The sequence below is a fragment of the Pristiophorus japonicus genome, chromosome 1 (assembly GCF_044704955.1).
Source record: "Pristiophorus japonicus isolate sPriJap1 chromosome 1, sPriJap1.hap1, whole genome shotgun sequence".
Taxonomy (NCBI): domain Eukaryota; kingdom Metazoa; phylum Chordata; class Chondrichthyes; family Pristiophoridae; genus Pristiophorus; species Pristiophorus japonicus.
The window spans coordinates 391,862,645-391,881,960 of record NC_091977.1 but is presented as its reverse complement, the minus strand read 5'-3'; the positions used below and the strand labels follow the sequence as shown (position 1 = coordinate 391,881,960).

General features: G+C 45.2%; 1 protein-coding gene across 1 annotated transcript in view; it reads right to left on the bottom strand.

The window, feature by feature from the left end:
* lactb2 (lactamase, beta 2) overlaps positions 1 to 19,108 on the bottom strand; it is a 64,433-nt gene extending 45,325 nt beyond the window's left edge. The window contains exons 1-2 of the mRNA XM_070891253.1: positions 18,771 to 19,108; positions 11,334 to 11,494 (exon numbers count right to left, since the gene is read on the bottom strand). Coding sequence (XP_070747354.1) covers positions 11,334 to 11,494; positions 18,771 to 18,892 — 283 coding nt within the window. The 5' untranslated portion in view covers positions 18,893 to 19,108. The remainder of the gene's footprint in view (positions 1 to 11,333; positions 11,495 to 18,770) is intronic.
* Between the last annotated feature and the right edge of the window lie 208 nt (positions 19,109 to 19,316).

Sequence of the window (19,316 nt, the reverse complement as noted above, 5' to 3'; positions counted from 1 at the left end):
AGGCGCGAAAAACGGACGCCCAGCTCGGAGGGGCGCCCGTTTTTTTCTTGTGGAAACTTGGGCCCAGTATGTACAAACTAACTAATCTCTAGATATATAGACAACAGCACTATATTTATTAATCTTTTCAGATTAAAAAAAACATTGGCCCAGAAATCCCAGTCAGCTGCTTCCTGCGGGCGAATAGATAAAAAACTTTAAAAAATTGCGAACTTACCTGAAGCTGCTGTGCCCACGCGAGTTCCTGGTCCTAAGGCCTCCACTGACTGCATGTCGCAGCACGTGCAGGACGTGCACAGGGCTGGAGCTGCAGTCACATGACTCTGGGCAGCCAATCAGTTAAAGTATGTTCTCATTCATAATAATGGGAACTCCGTAAGTTGGAGTTCCCATTATTATGAATGAGAACCCCCCCCGCCCCCAAGCACACAAAACATTCAATAGAAAAAATACACTACATATTTAACATTAATTTAAATTAGTTATTTATGTATTATTAAAAGATATTTTTCCAATTTTTAAAAAAGTTTTAAAAATTATGCTTTAAAATAAATTTAACGCAGTGGGCAGAGTTTTAAAAAATAAAACATGTTCTTTAAATTTTATTTTGTATTTTTTTTTTAAAGTGTGTTTTAAAACTCTTACGCCTATGCTTTTATCAGGCGCAAGCGTTTTCAGGACATTGTGGAAATGTATTTTTTATCTAAGCTGATACCACACGGTATTTGTGTGCCCTTTGCAATATATATATATAACAAAATGGAGTCCTGGTCCTTCCAGAACTTTCTGCATAAAAGCAGTCGGCTTGCATAAACAGCTAAACCTGGTTTGAGATGGCTGATGGCCATCAGACAGCTAGGAGACAAGTCATGCTGAGATAAGTACCCCACCCCCTCCCCCCCCATGGTGCTCTCCTATTGTCTATACGACACCAGTTCTATGCCACCCCACCCTTTTCGAAGTACCCAAACCACCAGCCATTATCTCTTGCAGAGACCTCATCCATTTGATGCAAAAAGATAACTGACTAGGAAACTGAACAATCCTGACACAATGCAAGACAGGTAATAGCTCATTACCACACTCTCATGGAGTAATGGCCGGCTGGCCAACTAATAACCCTGACAAAAGGAAATATCTGGAAACCATGTCAGGACAAAGATGTAGTAATGAACTCTTTATCTGTATTCACTGACTGCGAGACAGAGCCAATGCACAGGGAGAGGTCATAACTTGGGTTTTACTGTATAAATGTCTCGTGAAACTGTACCATTTCGGAGGTGTTCACTTAGCCATTGACTGAGTGTGACCTGCCCCTTGCTAGCAAGTAAATCAAAGAAACTTCTGCCGGAGCTGAAAGTGTCGGAGTCATTTTTTTCGGAGGTCGAGATTTCGACAGTTACTTCTTGGAGGTTCCACCGAGATGCATACTCTCTGTCCTGTGAGTAAAACGGATACAGGCATAGTGCCTCTCCAGTGAAAGGCTTCAGTAGCCAAAACAAGGTGAGCCTTTTGCTCACAAGAAGGTTTCTTCACTGTTGAATCGCATATGTAATCTGTCGTCCACAGGGGAGGTACTGCAATCTACAAGACTCGACATTTAAAAGCTAAAGTTATTTTTTTTTTTAACCATTTCTTTCTCAGCTTGCAAGCAGAAGAGAACGGGTTCTGGAAAAATCTCGAAAAAGCCCGGGGAAGGTTTCAGTAGGTAAGGTAGAAACAGCGCTAGTCGATCGAAAAAGGTTCCTGAAGGTTCTTATGTGATAAGATTAGGAAAAAAAAGCGCTAATCGATCGAAGGTTCTTATGTGATAAGAGTTAATTGTTTTTAATTAGGAAAAGGTTCTTATGTGATAAGAGTAGGGAAAAAAAAAGAAGCGCAATCGATCGAAGGTTCTTATGTGATAAGAGTTAGGGTAATGGAACCATAAGTTTTATAAGTTTTATTAGGATAAGTTAAGGACTCGGTCTGTAGTGGCGTACAACGCAGACTGAGAATTGATTATTTGTTTAGATAGAGTTTAAAGGTTATGATTTGTGTACTCGCGTGAATATTGTTTGTCCTAGTTGTCCTTGTTATACTGCTGTGTGCAATACCTTTGTGCGACATTGCCATTAGAGAAACGGGAAGAGTCACTAGGGAAAATTGTGATTCGAAAAAAAAAACAAGGATTGATTAAGAAAAGAAACAGTAACTGATTGATCAACTACGGTTGGTTCGTGTCAACATATCTCACACACCCAGACTGAGCCCGAATTAAGAGCTTTTTCAGGCCACGTAACGGCCAGGAGAAGTGGGCGTAGAGAACTCGGTTGGCCGAAAGGATTGTGAGATCAGAAACTGTGGAAAATCTTAATCATCCAGAATGGGGGCTGGAGTAAGTAAACCACCACCAAAAGGGATCCCAGCCCATTTTATGCTCCAGAATTGTGGTCAGTCTTCAACTGACCACCTAAGAGAATGGGTAAAGTGGACTAAGGGTGAAAACAGGCCATTTCCACCCGATGGTTCATTCAATTTAGAGAGAATAACATGTCTAGAAGAATGCCTTATAGACAGAGACCCAGGTAGAAGAGGTAAAAAGAAAGTGAATTGGTCAGCGTTGGAGATTGGAAAAGGGAAGCTGAGGAACGACACGAGAAGAGCCTAAGAGTTAGCAAGCAGTGTATTAGAGGGAGAAAGCAGGTGGATGAACGAGTAGAGCAGGTGAATCGCCCTCAACATAGCAAACATCCATCTGTTATGGTTGATAAAGAGACAAAGGCACACTCACCAAGTGCCCCTAAGGGTTGGGAAAAAGATGAGGATGAGGACTGGGACGAGGATTGGACTCCTTACAGCCATCAACCACCGCCGTATGTTCCACCCCCCGGGGGGGCGCTCCAGGCCAACAAGGAGGAGACGATCCTCGGGCCGGAGCACAGGGAAATGGGGTAACACCCGCTCCCAACGATGCAGGTGCGGCTGCAGGAAAAATAGATCAGTCACAAGGGAATCAATACCATGATGGCCCTGCAGGTGGCACACGAAGTCTTACCCATGGACAAGGGCCCAGTGCCCTGGAGCCATCATCATCTGCATACCCAGTAAGACTTTTTCCCAGTCCACTCTCTGGGGGGGCTCCGGTCTCTATTTATCGACCATGGTCACCAAGTGAGTTAAGAATAATTGTGGAAGGATTGGCAGACCCTAAAACCAATATTGAAAAGGCCATAGACCAGTTAAAAGTGATCATCTTGTGCCACGAACCCAGTATATTAGATGGTCAAATCTTACTGAAAGCATGGTTTAAAGGACATGAAATTTGCCGAACTTGAGATAAAATTCAAAAATTTTAAAACCCATCGAGAGGCTCCAGATGCAGATCCCAGCACGAAGCCAGGAGACGGGTTCTGGGAAAGATGTTTTACATTCGGTGTTCCCAAGAAAAACGAATTGGTCCAAAATTATGGAAACTACACAAAGAAAGGAGGAGGATGTTGAGGATTATGTAGAAAGAGTGCGAGAGATCATGAACCAATGTTCAGGCATGAAAATAGAGGAGGTAGAAGCTCCTATGATCAGCGCCGTGGTAAACGGGCTACGACCCGAACTCAGAGATCCCTTTAAACTAGCTTGTCTCGGATGGCGACAGGAATCGCTATCCAAGGTTGTATCTATGTTAAAGGACATACAAGAGCGAAATAGAGAATCTAAAAGCAAGGTCACCGTGTTTGTGGAACAAGCAGCTCCAACAGCACCCACCCCGGTGACACCGTCCTATGGCCCTCCCCAGGGTAGAGGAAGAGGGCGAGGCAGAGGAGGAAATTTCAGGGGAAGAGGGAGAGGAGGTGCAGGGCGGGAACAATATGATACCTGTTACAATTGCGGTCAGATTGGACACTGGGCTAGAAATTGCCGGGCAAAACAGCAACAACTAAATTATGATTGGACTCAACAGGCAGGTAATAGAGCACCCCCTCCCCCTCCAGGACCCAACCCGTATGCGACCCAAGTCCAGGTACATGCTAGACCTCAGACTAATTTCTATGTTCAAGATCCATTTGGATCACAGAATCAAAAGCGATTCGGCCAACAATCAAATTGCCCGTATAATGATCAATGACGCCCAATCCCAGACCCGAGTGCTGCGAACAAACAGCTACCCGTCGTTTCGTTAAATGCCATAGGAGAACCTGAAGTAAAAATACGAATACAAGGAAAGGATATCCCATTCCTAGTGGATACTGGTGCCACCTATTCGGTCCTTTCAAGGGAGGATACGAGGGGAATTCCCACTTCCACTAATCAAACCTCAGTGATTGGACTATCTGGACACACGCAGCAAATGTTTTTCTCCAACCCTATCAATGTACAATTAGAAGATTACGAAGATAGTCATTCATTCTTACTGTCTAATGAGGTTCCAGTGAATCTGTGTGGACGTGACCTATTATGTAAAATGAGTGCCACGATCCTCTGTTCCCCAGCTGGAATGGAGGTTCGAGTCCCCATAGATAAAAGTGGCGCATATCGACTACTTCAACCCACAACTCCCATATTGTATACCTGGAAAAATTTGGACCCCCCACTAAGCAAAACCCTATCCTATTTGGTTGGTTCATATTGGTGCGCATCAAGGTTAATCACAGACTACCTTAAATCTCAAACCTTGGGAAATTGGTACGAAACATTACACTGCACAGCATATTGTGACAACACGGGATCAGACGCTACAGCACAAATCTTTTATCAACCATTCCTGCACCAGAAACATCAATTGATGATCGAACAAATTTTTATCGGACCTGAAGGCATAGCGGCAGGGGTTGAATTATCCTCCCAGTCAGAGCTTGTTTAGGGTTAAAGGGAGCATTCCACACTGCACCCTTGCGGTTGCAGGCACACATAAACCCCAGGATTTGGGAAGAATGCAAGGATCCCCAGTGCAAGAAGAATGGCACACACTTAATGGAACTTTGGGGCAACATGAAAGGGGGGGGAGGCTATTCTGTCAAGTTGAATGGGAAAATATACTTCGATGCTTTCTTAGAAGAAAGGATGCTTTCAGCCACTAGCTTCCCATTACAACAAAGCACAGTAGAACTTCTTGCTAAGATTTCAGAGCAACTATGGTCAACACACGCTAATGAAGTAGGAAAGATGCTCACCGCCCAACCATATAAGGTAGCGATCAATTCAACCGTCCCACTCCCCAAGAAGCCCCAATACCCCTTGTCCCCAGCCGCAGAACAAGGTACCGAGCCAGTCATTAAGTCCCTGCTGGCCCAGGGAATAATCGTTCCAACTAGAAGTCCATGTAACACACCGATCTTTCCGGTGCAGAAGCCCAATAGTGACAAATGGAGTTTTGTCCATGACCTACGAGCTGTGAATCATTCTGTATTCCCAACTTATCCGGTGGTACCCAACCCGGCAATTATACTTGCCAGTATTCTGGCATCTTCAACGTATTACACAGTAATTGATCTGTCTTCAGCATTTTTCTCAATACCCATTCACCCAGAGTCTCAATTCCTGTTTGCCTTCACGTATAAAGGACGCCAATATACGTGGACAAGACTCCCGCAGGGATTTATCGAGAGCCCTACTATATTCTCACAATGCCTAAAGAGGGATCTGGAAAATGTAATTTTACCAGCAGGTTCTATACTTGTGCAGTATGTTGATGACTTATTGCTCGCCTCACCCTCCAAATTGGCCTGCGAAACAGACTCCCTTGTGTTATTAAAAGCCCTGGCCTCGAAAAGACACAAGGTGTCAAAGGCAAAGTTACAATTTGTCTCAGAAAAGGTTCAGTATCTAGGGCACGAATTGGTCAGAGATACGAGACAATTGACACAAGACCGAGTAAAAGCAATCTGCTCTGCCCCACTACCAGTAACCAAGAGAGAAATGAAACACCTCCTCGGCATGACAGGATACTGCCAGCAATGGGTTATGAGTTATTTTGAGATCGTTAGACCACTGTTAGACATGTCCATGCCCGCACTACCAGAGAAGTTGATTTGGAATGAGGTATCCCGGAATGCTTTCCAGAACCTTAAACAGTCCCTCACTTCAGCACCCGCCTTGGGATTACCAGATTACACTAAGCTATTCAACTTATTTGTGCATCACAAGTCGGGTTTTGCACAATCTGTTTTGACTCAGTTACATGGGGACAGGCAGCAGCCGGTAGCGTATTTCAGTACCCAACTAGACCCAGTGGCACGCGGACTACCAGGATGTCTTTCTTCGTTGGCAGCAGCTTATTATGCTATGCAACAGGCTCAGACAATAACTAAATCATCAGACCATTTTGTATATCCCACACTCTGTTGAGATTTTACTTACTAAGTGTGCCACCCAACACCTAACCTCCGCAAGAACCACTAAATATGAGGTCGAACTGTTATCAAATCCGAACCTTATCATCAAAAGATGCACTATCTTAAATCCAGCCACTCTACTCACCACGGAAGAAGACGGCGAACCCCATTCATGTGAAATGGTAAACGAATTAGTGACTAAACCACGTATCAATCTAACAGATGTACCAATGTGTAACCCTGATCTAGTGTACTATGTTGACGGATCAGCCCTACGAAATGATAGGGGCCAACCTAGAGCGGCTTATGCAATTGTAACCCAGTTTAATGTTGTCGAAACAGCCACTCACTTAACCTATCCAAGTCATTCTGCAGCCTCATAGCATCCTCCTCGCAGCTCACACTGCCACCCAACTTGGTGTCATCCGCAAATTTTGAGATACTACATTTAATCCCCTCGTCTAAATCATTAATGTACAGTGTAAACAGCTGGGGCCCCAGCACAGAACCTTGTGGTACCCCACTAGTCACTGCCTGCCATTCTGAAAAGTCCCCATTTACTCCTACTCTTTGCTTCCTGTCTGACAACCAGTTCTCTCAATCCATGTCAGCACACTACCCCCAATCCCATGTGCTTTAACTTTGTACATTAATCTCTTGTGTGGGACCTTGTCGAAAGCCTTCTGAAAGTCCAAATATACCACATCAACTGGTTCTTCCTTGTCCACTCTACTGGAAACATCCTCAAAAAATTCCAGAAGATTTGTCAAGCATGATTTCCCTTTCACAAATCCATGCTGACTTGGACCTATCATGTCACCTCTTTCCAAATGCACTGCTATGACATCCTTAATAATTGATTCCATCATTTTACCCACTACCGATGTCAGGCTGACCGGTCTATAATTCCCTGTTTTCTCTCTCCCTCCTTTTTTAAGACAGGTAATAGCTCATTACCACACTCTCATGGAGTAATGGCCGGCTGGCCAACTAATAACCCTGACAAAAGGAAATATCTGGAAACCATGTCAGGACAAGGATGTAGTAATTAACTCTTTATCTGTATTCACTGACTGCGAGACAGAGTCAATACACAGGGAGAGGCCATAACTTGGGTTTTACTGTATAAATGTCTCGTGAAACTGTACCATTGCGGAGGTGTTCACTTAGCCATTGACTGAGTGTGACCTGCCCCTTGCTAGCAAGTAAATCAAAGAAACTTCTGCCGGAGCTGAAAGTGTCGGAGTCATTTTTTTCGGAGGTCGAGATTTCGACAACATTTACTGGGTAAGATATGGGGTAAATACTGCAATTTTGCCCATGCAAATGTCCTGGCTGCTGAGATATGGAAGATTTGTCAAGCTCCAGTTTGACAGATTGTAAAAGCCAGTTTTCAGCACATGTGCATTGTGTGCTGAAAACCGGCTTTTGCGATGCCTTTCTGGGTGCATACACACTCCGTACGGACCCGGGAGGTCGGAATTTCTGCTCCATTCTATATTAAGATTCACTAATGGTGTTTAACCAGCAAGCCACGTACTTGTACAAATAAGTCTTGAATGCTCAAACAGAAAACAAAAGTATCAGTAATTTGCAGTTTTCTTCAGTTTCAGTTACCAGCACTCCACAATTTTTATTTATTTATTGCGGGATGTGGGCATCACTGGCAAGGCCAGCATTTACTGCCCATCCCTAATTGCTGTTGAGGTGGTGGTGGTGAGCCGCCTTCTTGAACCGCTGCAGTTCGTGTGGCGAAGGTACTCCCTCAGTACTGTTAGGGAGGGAGTTCCAGAATTTTGAACCAGCGATGAATCAGGATAGTGTGTAACTTGCAAGCGATGGTGCTCCCATGCGCTTGCTGCGTTTGTTCTTCTAGGTGATAAAGGTCGCGGTTCGGAGCAGGTGATAAAGGTTGGGAGGTGCTGCTGAAGAAGTTGCTGCAGTGCAGCTTATAGATTATAGAATTTGCTGGAATCTCATTATAGAACGGATATAGAAAATACACCACAGGAGTCCATCATTTGGCCCATAGTGCCTGTGTCGATTCAGCTGCACTTTGGAGCTATTCACAGAACTTGGATTTATATAGTGCCTTGAATGTAAAAAAAACATTCCAAGGCGTTACACAGAGGTATAATCCAAAACGGATGACGAACCAATGGAGGAGGCATGTCTCATGCGTGAGATGAGCTTGGACAAGGCATAAGGGGAGGCAGGAGAGAAACGAGTGAAAGGCAAAGAACATTACATAACATTACTGTTACTCTTTGCAATGAGTTTTATGTGCCACTTTTAAAGAGATCTTTAAAGTCCAGATATTCCCCATTGTCTATTCATTTAGTAGTCTTCTTTAAAAACTTCTAATGGCCTGGATTTTGCATGGTAATGACGGCAAACTGTCAGCATTCGCCATCATTAACCCTCTGAAACTCACCGTAACTTCAGGATTTAGTGCATATGCAGCTTAAGCATAAATCTTGAAGTTGCAGTCAATCATTCCTTGTTCCGCCACAGGACGTGCTGTAGAATCAGTGAAATCAGTTGAACTGATAAAAACGTGCTTTTTTTTTCATTGTAATGTCACTGTTAAACACCCCATAAAAAGTTACGCCTTGTTGGCAAAGTGTAACTGGGGTTTTAATGACATATTGACTGCTGAACAACTGTCCTTGCCCTGAAAAACAAATTTTATATTTTGGAATGTCAAATATCTCCATTATGATAGAAAATTGTCAGATTTAAAAACATATATATATATATATTTTTATAAAAGATTGTTTACAATTTTTCAGCTTCTACCTTAAGCTCATATTAGGTCCCAATCTTTAGTTCGCTCTCTGTAAAAAGTTTTTAAAAAGTGACTCGATAATCATTGATTTTTATTTCCTGGTTTGCTGTGTGAAAATTCTTCAATGTGATTGGCTGCTTAGACAGCTTGATGACATCAATGCTTTTCTATGCCAGGGATCCCCTTTTGATAGGGTTACAATCAATTTAACATCGAGAAACCTCAAGTTTTCGCCATGGAGATCACAAGATCTTTGTGGACAGCTTTCTTTGTGGTCAGCGGTGATTACCATCGCTTCGTCGCTGACCGCAAATTCCGGGCCATTAAATTACTCGAGTGACCTGCCCTTTACAAATCAGTTCTGACAAATAAAAACTTAATCGTTGCCTTGTCTCCATTCTGCAAGCTGTTTACAAAAAGGTTTTGCAAAAATGTTATAAAGGAACAGATCCAAACAGAAAAACAGGTTACTTTACTTAATTAAATTTGATTTAAACCAATACACACTCATTTTGACTTCAAGTAAGCTTTCTGATCATCACTGTTATGGCTCCTAAATTCTCAAGCTTCACTATTGAAATCAATGACATTTGAGAAATGGGGGAAGGGGTAGGTGGAGAAAAGTTCTGAATGCAGTTTTGCTTCATTTGACTTTTTTCATATTATACAGAAAATAGAGCAGTATTGCCCCTAGTTCTGCTATATTGGGCCTGCACACATATATTTAAACCAGCTACATCCAATCCGTTAAATTCTAACAATCTTGAATTACATAGTGACAAACAAATTCCTGCTAGCATTACAAATTAATTATCTGGTGTTAATTTTTATAATATTGCATTACAAATGTACTGTAAAATCCATTGTTTTGAACCCCCTCCAGTTTACAGCTGTCGTTTTAGTAAACCACCCATAAAAGTTACTTGGCATCTAAGCCACTGCTGTTCCTGGAGGATATAAAAACATTTATTTAGCGCCGTTAATGTAGTAAAATGTCGCAGGGTTCTTCACAGGAGTGTTATCAAACAAAATTTGACACCGAGCCAAGGACATATTAGGATAGATGACCAAAACCTTGGTCAGTGGTAGGTTTTAAGTCTTAAAGGAGAAAAGAGGTTAAGAGAGGTAGGTTTAGGGAGGGGATTCCAGAGCTTAGGGCCTTGGCTGCTGAAAGCACGACCAATGGTGGTGCGATTAAAATTGGGGAAGAGCAAGAGGCTGGAACTGGATGAGCGCAAAGATCTCAAAGGGTTGTAGGGCTAAAGGAGGTTAGAGATAGGGAGGGACAAGGCCATGGAGGGATTTGAAAACAATGATGAGAATTTTAAAAAATCGAGGTGTTGCTTAACTGGGAGCCAATATTGGTCAGCAAGCACAGGGGTGATGGGTGAACGGGACTTGGTGCAAATCAGGGCATGTGCAAAGTTTTGGATGACCTCAAGTTTACAGAAGGTGGAAGATGGGAGGCCGGCTAGGAGTGCATTGGAATAATCAAGTCCAGAAGTAACAAAGGCATGGATGAGGGTTTCAACAGCAGATGAGCTGAGACAGGGGCAGATATGGGCGATGTTATGGAGATTGAAATATGTGGTCTTAGTGATAGCGCAGATATGTGATTGGAGGTTCATCTCGGGGTCAACTACGTCACAAAGGTTGGTTCAGCCTCAGACTGTTGCCAGGGAGAGGGATGGCGTCGGTGGCTAGGGAACGGAGTTTGTGGAGGGGACCAAAGACAATGGTTTCAGTCATCCCAATATTTAGTTAGAGGAAATTTCAGCTCATTTAGTACTGGATGTTGGACAAACAAACAGTTAGACAATTTAGAGATAGTGGGGGGGCCGAGAAAGGTAGGTACAGTTCGATGTTGTCAGCATACATGTGGAAACTGATGCTGCATTTTTGGATGATGTCGCTGAAGGGCAGCATGCAGATGAGAAATAAGAGGGGCCAAGGATTGATCATGTTCAAGGGCACATTGGTGCTTCGACATATACTACCAGAGTTCTGCATCTGCGAATCCAGATAGTGAGCTTCTCAGCAAGATGCTAATCACCATCTAGAACTACAGGCAAAATGTTAATAGCACAGTCCCCCCCCTTTCCCATTAAAAGCACATAGCAATATAGTTGGCATTTATTTCAGCATGAAAGTTTATTCAGCACAAAGCTGGAAATACATATGGCTATATTTTCAATTACTAGTGACTGGGAGATCATTTACCTCAGCATACTCACCAACAACATTTTGTAATACATCTGGTATGCCTCCAACATGATCCATGTGCCAGTGCGTCACCAGAATTTCTTGAATACTAGCATTCAATTGGGTCAAAGTTTCTTTTAAACAGCTGATGTATTCAGGTACTGCTGGTTCGCCTGTGTCAATCAAGAATCGTCTGCAGGAAAAATATTAAGGTATTCAATATCAACTTGAAATTTATTTTTTACTTTACATTGACTGGTTGACTTTTTCTACCTCTTATACTAACTGTAGGACCATTTCCTAAAAACATGTTGGAATATAAATACGCTATATTGTTTAAAAAGACAGAAGGAAAGATTAACTTCATTGTGGCTCCCTTTTTATTCTTTGAAGATCATCTTCCACTCAGTGCTGGCACTGAATCAGGTCTGGACCACATTCTAGGGATACCAAGTGGGCACCCGGTTATCACGTTTTATTTCAGATTCCAGCATCCGCAGTATTTTGCTTTTGTATCACGTTGTGGTGTGTGCTGAAGTCAGCTAATGCTGACCCTCAGTGCCGTACATGAAATGAATCAGCAATTTATTTTGATCAACGCTAACTATTATACAATTACTGCATGCACTCCCCACAAGCCCCGAGGGGACAGTCAGTTAGGATTGCATTGTGTGGGCAATGCATGCTTGAAGAAAGAAGACCTTCATTCAGTTTTCTCACACACCACAGAAAGCTAACTTCATAGGATGTGGAGGAGGAAGAGCTCTGGGGGGTAGAGACCAAGTCCAAACAGCAGTGCTTGGTGAAAGTATATGAATTACTTCATGCAATAGCTTTGCAGATACAGTACTATGTGCAGAAATTTGTCTTAAAAATGCACAAGCATCACCTGTGGAATAGGTCGTGTGAGCTCCAAGATCCACTGGTTCAACAACAAGATAGATGGTACAGTGCAGAATGCATTCCACTATCTAGCGGTTTGATGGAGTTGGGGGTGGAATATAATAGTTGCTGCAAAATTAAGATCCCGATTTGGTGCTTCCTTTTCAAAATGCCTTTGTGAAATAAGACAAGCAAACGGTCTCCTAATGAGCCTACACAAAAAAAACTTGCATTTAGATAGCGCTTTTCATTTGCTCAGGACATGCCAAAGTACTCTGAAGCCAATGAATTGCTATTGGCGTACTACTGCTGTTTGTCAATATTTGATGTCTCCAAGATAAGAGGAGACTAACTGATGCCTTATTACTGACTGCTCCATTTTTGATCGGGGCAGAGGAGTGGTGAGAGATCTGGGCCCAGCAGAGGTGAGGGCACAGGGGTAGCACAGGCCAGCCCACATTGCGATCTATGGATAGTAGGAGCATTAGGTCCGTGCAGCAGAGCTTGGTCTCCAGTCGTCTTGGTTAACCCTTGCCACTGGATCAAGACTTAGCTCTGTCAAGCCTGTGTGGTGGCTGGTGTGCAACAACCAACCCATGTTAAAAGAATCCATGCACAGGCATCTTCCACCCTTCAATATGTAGTTCAGGACCTAGAATGTCAGGTCCCTCATTGAAACACCTGTGAACTCATCCCTTTTTGGTGTGGAAGCGAGTCATCCTCGATAGGAGGGACTGCCTAATACTATATTATACTGTTATGTAGGTAAACACAGCATCCAATTTGCACACAAGGTCCCACATATACAGCCATGAGATGATGATTAGTTAAATTATGTTTTCTGGCATTAGTTGGGGATAAATGCTAGCCATGATACCAGGAGAATTTTTCTGTTCTTCTTCGAATGGCTCCATGGGATCTTTTATGTCCACCTGAGTAAGTCAATGGGACCGCAATTCATCGTCTCAGCTGTCAGACAGCATTTTCACAATGCAACACTCCACAGTACTCCACTAAAGTGTTAACCAAGATTATGTGCCCTAGAGTGGGGTTAGGGTCAAGATGATTTTGCATGCCAACCTAGGAAATTAACAAAAGCTGACTAACAGTTTCAAAAAAGCTGGCACAGTTGCAAAAATGCTGACTACTCAAGAACATCCTTGACATATAAAAACAAGTAGTTGCACAGGCTTTGTAATTTAAGTTGTAGATGAGCACAATATTTTCCACTTATATTGGATGAATACATCCTTGTATGTGAAAGATTGAAGGAGCAATCTGAGTGTTGAAGGCACAAAGTTGATTGCACATTTCTAGAGGATTGGAGACATGCTCCCTTGATTTTGAATGCATTATGGTTCCTTTTAAGCACTTTTATATACAGCAATTTGGATTTTCAACAGACCAACCAGACCGTCACATCTCCAAATTTTACCTCAAATGATCATTCCTTGCATCCAAAACCCCTTCCATTGTTCTGGTTCACAAAGATGCTCTTGGCGGAATTTTAACTTTGCCCAAAATGGGCATGAAATCGGTAATTTATCTATTGGAGGCCTCTGTAAATTTGTACGACCTGGAGGAACACTCCTACTTCTGAGACCGAAAATAATCTCCTCCCAAAAAACTTCCATACTGTTTTTGTTGTGTCCTCCAGTGGTCCCTTTAAGGACTGCTGGTTCGGCCCCTCAACACTTGGTACAACTGCGCTTAGAATGCAATGTGGATTCTCCACCCATTTGTACATGAAAATGGCAACTGGGGTCCCATAACCAGTGTAGGATCCTGATTCGTATACTTGAACAGCCTCCCGAGTCTCCTGTTTTGGGCAGGAGAACTTGGTGTCCATTTAAAGGCCCATCTGAAAATTGAATCAGACAAGCCTTGGGAATGAAAGGGGTCTCCAATGTGCCCATCCGATCTTCCTCTGCCAGATGGCCGTTTTCCAAACAAGAAACGGGCGAGTGGCAGTTGAAAATCGCCTTCTCAATCTCTTTTAGATCCAGTTCACAGAGACAATGCATCACACAAACTTTCCAACATCTCAGATACACTCTCTTCTTCAACTTTTCTAGGTCACAATGGCACTCTTCTAACTCTGCTGTCAATTCAATATTTATTCCACGCTTCTTCATTCAAGTTGATATTCTTCCTCCATCATCTCCCCTAGAATTCAGGCTGGTACTCTTGTCTCTCTACCCATTTCATTCATGATGGCTCTCCCTCTCCATACATCCACTCAGTTACTGCTGGCACTTTCTTTCTTCCCCCACCCCAAAATGCCGATAAGTTTCTGCCCTTGTCCCTCTCCCTTTTCTTTTTCACAGCCGTCCATTCCCCTTTCTCCTCCAACTCTTTACGAGTTAGGCAAGAAGTGCGAATGCTTTCACCTACTTACAGAAACAGCAATGCTGGCCAATAGCACTGGATGCCTGCTGAGAGAGCAGGATCAACTAGACTCAAAGAGGGGTCGGAGTGGGTGGGGGCATGGTCAAGAGGGGCCGGAGTGGGTGGGGCATGGTCAAGAGGGGCCGGACGGGCTGTAGTAATACCCGCCCTCCTGTATGGCTCAGTAACATGGACCATGAACAGTAGACTCCTCAAGTCGCTGAAGAAATACCACCAATGATGTCTTCGCAAGATTCTACAAATCTCCTACCAACATTAGCGTCCTCGACCAGGCCAACATCCCCAGCACTGAACACACTTGATCAGCTCCGCTGGGCAGGCCACATAGTTTGCATGCCAGACACGAGACTCCCAAAGCAAGCGCTCTACTCAGAACTCCTTCACGGCAAACAAGCCAAAGGTGGGCAGCGGAAACATTACAGTAACATCCTCAAAGCCTCCCTGATAAAGTGCAACATTCCCACTGACACCTGGGAGTCCCGGGCCAAAGACCGCCTAAGTGGAGGAAGCGCATCCGGGAGGATGCTGAGCACCTAGAGTCTCGTCGCCGAGAGCATGCAGAAATCAAGCGCAGGCAGCGGAAAGAATGTGCGGCAAACCAGTCCCACCCACCCCTTCCCTCAACGACTATCTGCCCCACCTGTGACAGAAACTGTGATTCTCGTATTGGACTGTACAGCCACCCAAGACAGCACGCCTTCCTTGATTCCGAGGGACTGCCGATGATGATGGTCAAGAGGGGCCGGAGTGGGCGGGGCCAGAGTGGGTGCGGACATGGTCAAGGGGGGCCAGAGTGGAGAGGGACATGGTCAAGAGGGGCCGGAGTGGAGGGGGACATGGTCAAGACGGGCCAGAGTGGAGGGGGACATGGTCAAGAGGGGCTAGAGTGGAGGGGGACATGTTCAAGAGAGGCCAGAGTGGAGGGGGCATGGTCAAGAGGGGCCAGAGTGGAGGGGGACATGGTCAAGAGGGGCTAGAGCGGAGGGGGACATGTTCAAGAGTGGCCAGAGTGGAGGGGGACATGGTCAAGAGGGGCTAGAGCGGAGGGGGACATGTTCAAGAGGGGCCAGAGTGGAGGGGGACATGGTCAAGAGGAGCCGGAGTGGAGGGGGACATGGTCAAAAGGGGCTAGAGTGGAGGGGGACATAGTCAAAAGGGGCCGGAGTGGAGGGGGGCATGGTTAAGAGGCCAGAGTGGAGGGGGACATGTTCAAGAGGGGCCAGAATGGGTGGGAGCATGGTCAAGAGGGGCCGGAGTGGAGCATGAGCGGGAGGGGCCGGAATGGGTGGGGACATGGTCAAGAGGGGTCGAAGTGGAGGGGGACAAGACAAGACGGGCCGGAGTGGAGGGGGACACGGTCAAGGGGGGGCCGGAGTGGAGGGGGACACGGTCAAGGGGGGCCGGAGTGGAGGGGGACACGGTCAAGGGGGACCAGGGTCAAGAGGGGCCAGAGTGGAGGGGGACATGGTCAAGAGGGGCCAGAGTGGAGGGGGACATGGTTAAGAAGGGCCAGAATGGGTGGGAGTATGGTCAAGAGGGGATGGTGGAGGGGGGACATGGTCAAGAAGGGCCAGAATGGGTGGGAGCTTGGTCAAGGGCCGGAGTGGAGGGGGACATGGTCAAGAGGGGCCGGAGTGGAGGGGGACACGGTCAAGAGGGGCTGGAGTGGAGGGGGACACGGTCAAGAGGGGCCGGAGTGGAGGGGGTATAGTCAAGAGGGGCCGGAATGGAGGAGGACATGGTCAAGAGGGGCCAGAGTGGAGGGGGACATGGTCAAGAGGGGCCAGAGTGGAGGGGGACATGGTCAAGAGGGGCCGGAGTGGAGGGGGACATGGTCAAGAGGGGCCGGAGTGGAGGGGAGGGGAGGGAAAAGCAAGACACGCAATTTTTGAGTGAAATAAAACATCACTCGTGATGGAACTCCCAAACCTTTGGTTTTTTTTTGGATTTGTGTCGAATGCCTGAGGACCTCAATTCACCGATTTAAATATGCCGAAAGTGCAGGGCTCTGCAAATTGACACTGGCTGAATTCTATTTTTTTTTTGGTAGTTCTTTTGTTGATGAAAGGCATTGAGAAAGATTCCAGTTTATTTTAACAGTTTTGGCAGTATATTATACACAGGTACTACATTTATTGAAGATACGTGGTGCAAAGTGTGAGGATGGTATATTGCATGGAGGTGTATTATATTCAAAAATTTATGGTAATACTCAGTGTGTGATACAGTAAAAGATAAATTCAAGTGTCCTTTGTATTACTGAGGTGGGTTGAGCGCGGAGCTCAGTCTGCTGACTTCAATCACTGCAGGTGATGTTCTGGACCTGTTGGAAAGCTCGGCCATGGCATCAGCATTTCTACTTCAAAAGTTAGAGTGCATGTTCGCTCATAATTTTGTGTTTCAAGGGATCTAGGAGTGACATAATAGAGGGAACTTTGAATCCAGATGTTTCTGTAATGTCTGCCCGTAGCTTGGAACACTGCACAGTTCTATTTTATATCTTATTGCATCCAGCAGGTTCCCTGCAGCCTTTACATAAAGCCCACAGGAGGAGAGATCGGAGTGTTCAGGATTATACTGGAGAAGGTTAAGTTCCGGAAAGAGAAATGGAAGCAGAGCGAGGTCTGCCTGCGAATGATGTGACAGCAAGGCCACTGATCCACCTACAGTTTGCATGGATTTTAGCAAGGCTTTTGACAAAGTCCCACATGGTAGGCTGATCAAAAAAGTAATAGGGGAGTTTTTGTGACTGGTAGCCTGCTTCCAGTGGGGTTCCACAGGGCTCAGTTCACAGCCCCTTAATATTTGTAGTATATATTAAATGATTGAGACTTAAATGTAGGGTCATGATAAAAAAAATTTGTAGATGATACAAAAATTGACTGTGGTTGACAGTGAGGAGGAAAGCTCTAGACTGCAGGAAGATATTGATGAACTGGTCAGTTGGGCAGAAAAGAGAGAGATAGAATTCAATCCAGAAAAGTGTGAGGTAATGCATTTGGGGAGGAGCAACAAGGCAAGGGAATACACAATAAATGGGAGGATACCAAGGGGTGTGGAGGAACAGAGGTACCTTGGAGTATGTGTCCACAGATCAATAAGGTAGTTAAAAGGGCATACGGAATGCTTTCTTTTATTAGCTGAGGCATAGAATACAAGAGCAAGGAAGTTATGCTAGAACTGTATACAACATTAGTTAGGCCACAGCTTGAGTACTGCATGCAGTTCTGGTCACATTACAGGAAGGATGCGATTGCACTAGAAATGGTGCAGAGGAGATTTACGAGGATGCAGCCAGGACTGGAAAACTTTAGCTATGAGGAAAAATTGGATAGGCTGGGGTTGTCTTCCTTGGAAGAGAGGAGATTTAATTGAATAAAATTATGAGGGGCCTAGATAGAGTGCATAGGAAGAACCCATTTCCCTTAGCAGAGGGGTCAATAACCAGGGGGCATAGATTTAAAGTAGTTGGTAGAAGGATTAGAGAGGAGATGAGGAAACATTTCTTCACCCAGAGGGTGGTGGGAGTCTCAAACTCACTGCCTGAATGGGTGGTAGAGGCAAAAATACTCATCACATTTAAAAGGTACTTGGATGTGCACTTAAAGAGCCGTAATCTGCAGGGCTACGGATCTAGTGCTGGAAGGTGAGATTAGGCTGGGTAACTCTTTTTTGACCGGTACAGACATGATGGGCCGAATAGCCTCCTTCTGTGTCGTAATTTTCTATGACTCCGGCTACTATTTATGTTCTTACGTCAGATATCGGTTAGTGACATGCGAATGCGCTTCCTGTCTGGGAGCAAAATTCGGCGAGGGGTTACGTCAGGACACAAATAACATGATTTTTATACCAAATCTCGATTTTTCAGAGTTTATCTCTTGATTTATGAGACGGTAGAGTAGACATTACAGAACGAGGCCGGAGATTGATTGGCATGGCACTTATTTCCTTGACAGGGCTCTCAAAACAATTGAGAGACCGAGACTGACATCAGATGACCAATATGGCTTAAATATTCGACCACAAAAGGCCCATCGGGGCGAGTGTTACTGGATCAACCCCACCGAGGGGTGGGGGAGAGCGGATCCACGGTACCGCCCCTCCTCTGGGCTGAGGGCCGCCTCGTTCTACATTGCCAGAGGACTGTGCCCCCGGCGGCCTCAGGGTTTACTCACCGGGAGCCGGTCCCCACCAGATAGGTGTTAGTCCCCTGCAGCGTCATGGGGCCCGGGTTACAGCCCAGCACCCGCACCACGCGCGCAGACAGCTGCTGCACCTTCGGAAGAGCAACCGCCATCCAACCGCCAGGCCGCGCGCCCAACAGACGTCCCAGGCCCGCCGGCAGCAAAATGTAAAACACGGAGTCAAGGATCACCCTCCTGTTCGGGGAAAGGTAGGAGAGTGCAGCAAAATGTAAAACACGGAGTCAGGGACCGCCCTCCTGTTCGGGGAAAGGTAGGAGAGTGTAGCAAAATCTAAAACACGGAGTCAGGGACCGCCCTCCTGTTCCGGGAAAGGGAGGAGAGTGCAGCAAAATATAAAACACGGAGTTAGGGACCGCCCTCCTGTTCGGGGAAAGGGAGGAGAGTGCAGCAAAATGTAAAACACGGAGTCAGGGACCGCCCTCCTGTTCCGGGAAAGGTCGGAGAGTACAGCAAAATGTAAAACACGGAGTCAGGGATCGCCCTCCTGTTCCGGGAAAGGGAGGAGAGTGCAGCAAA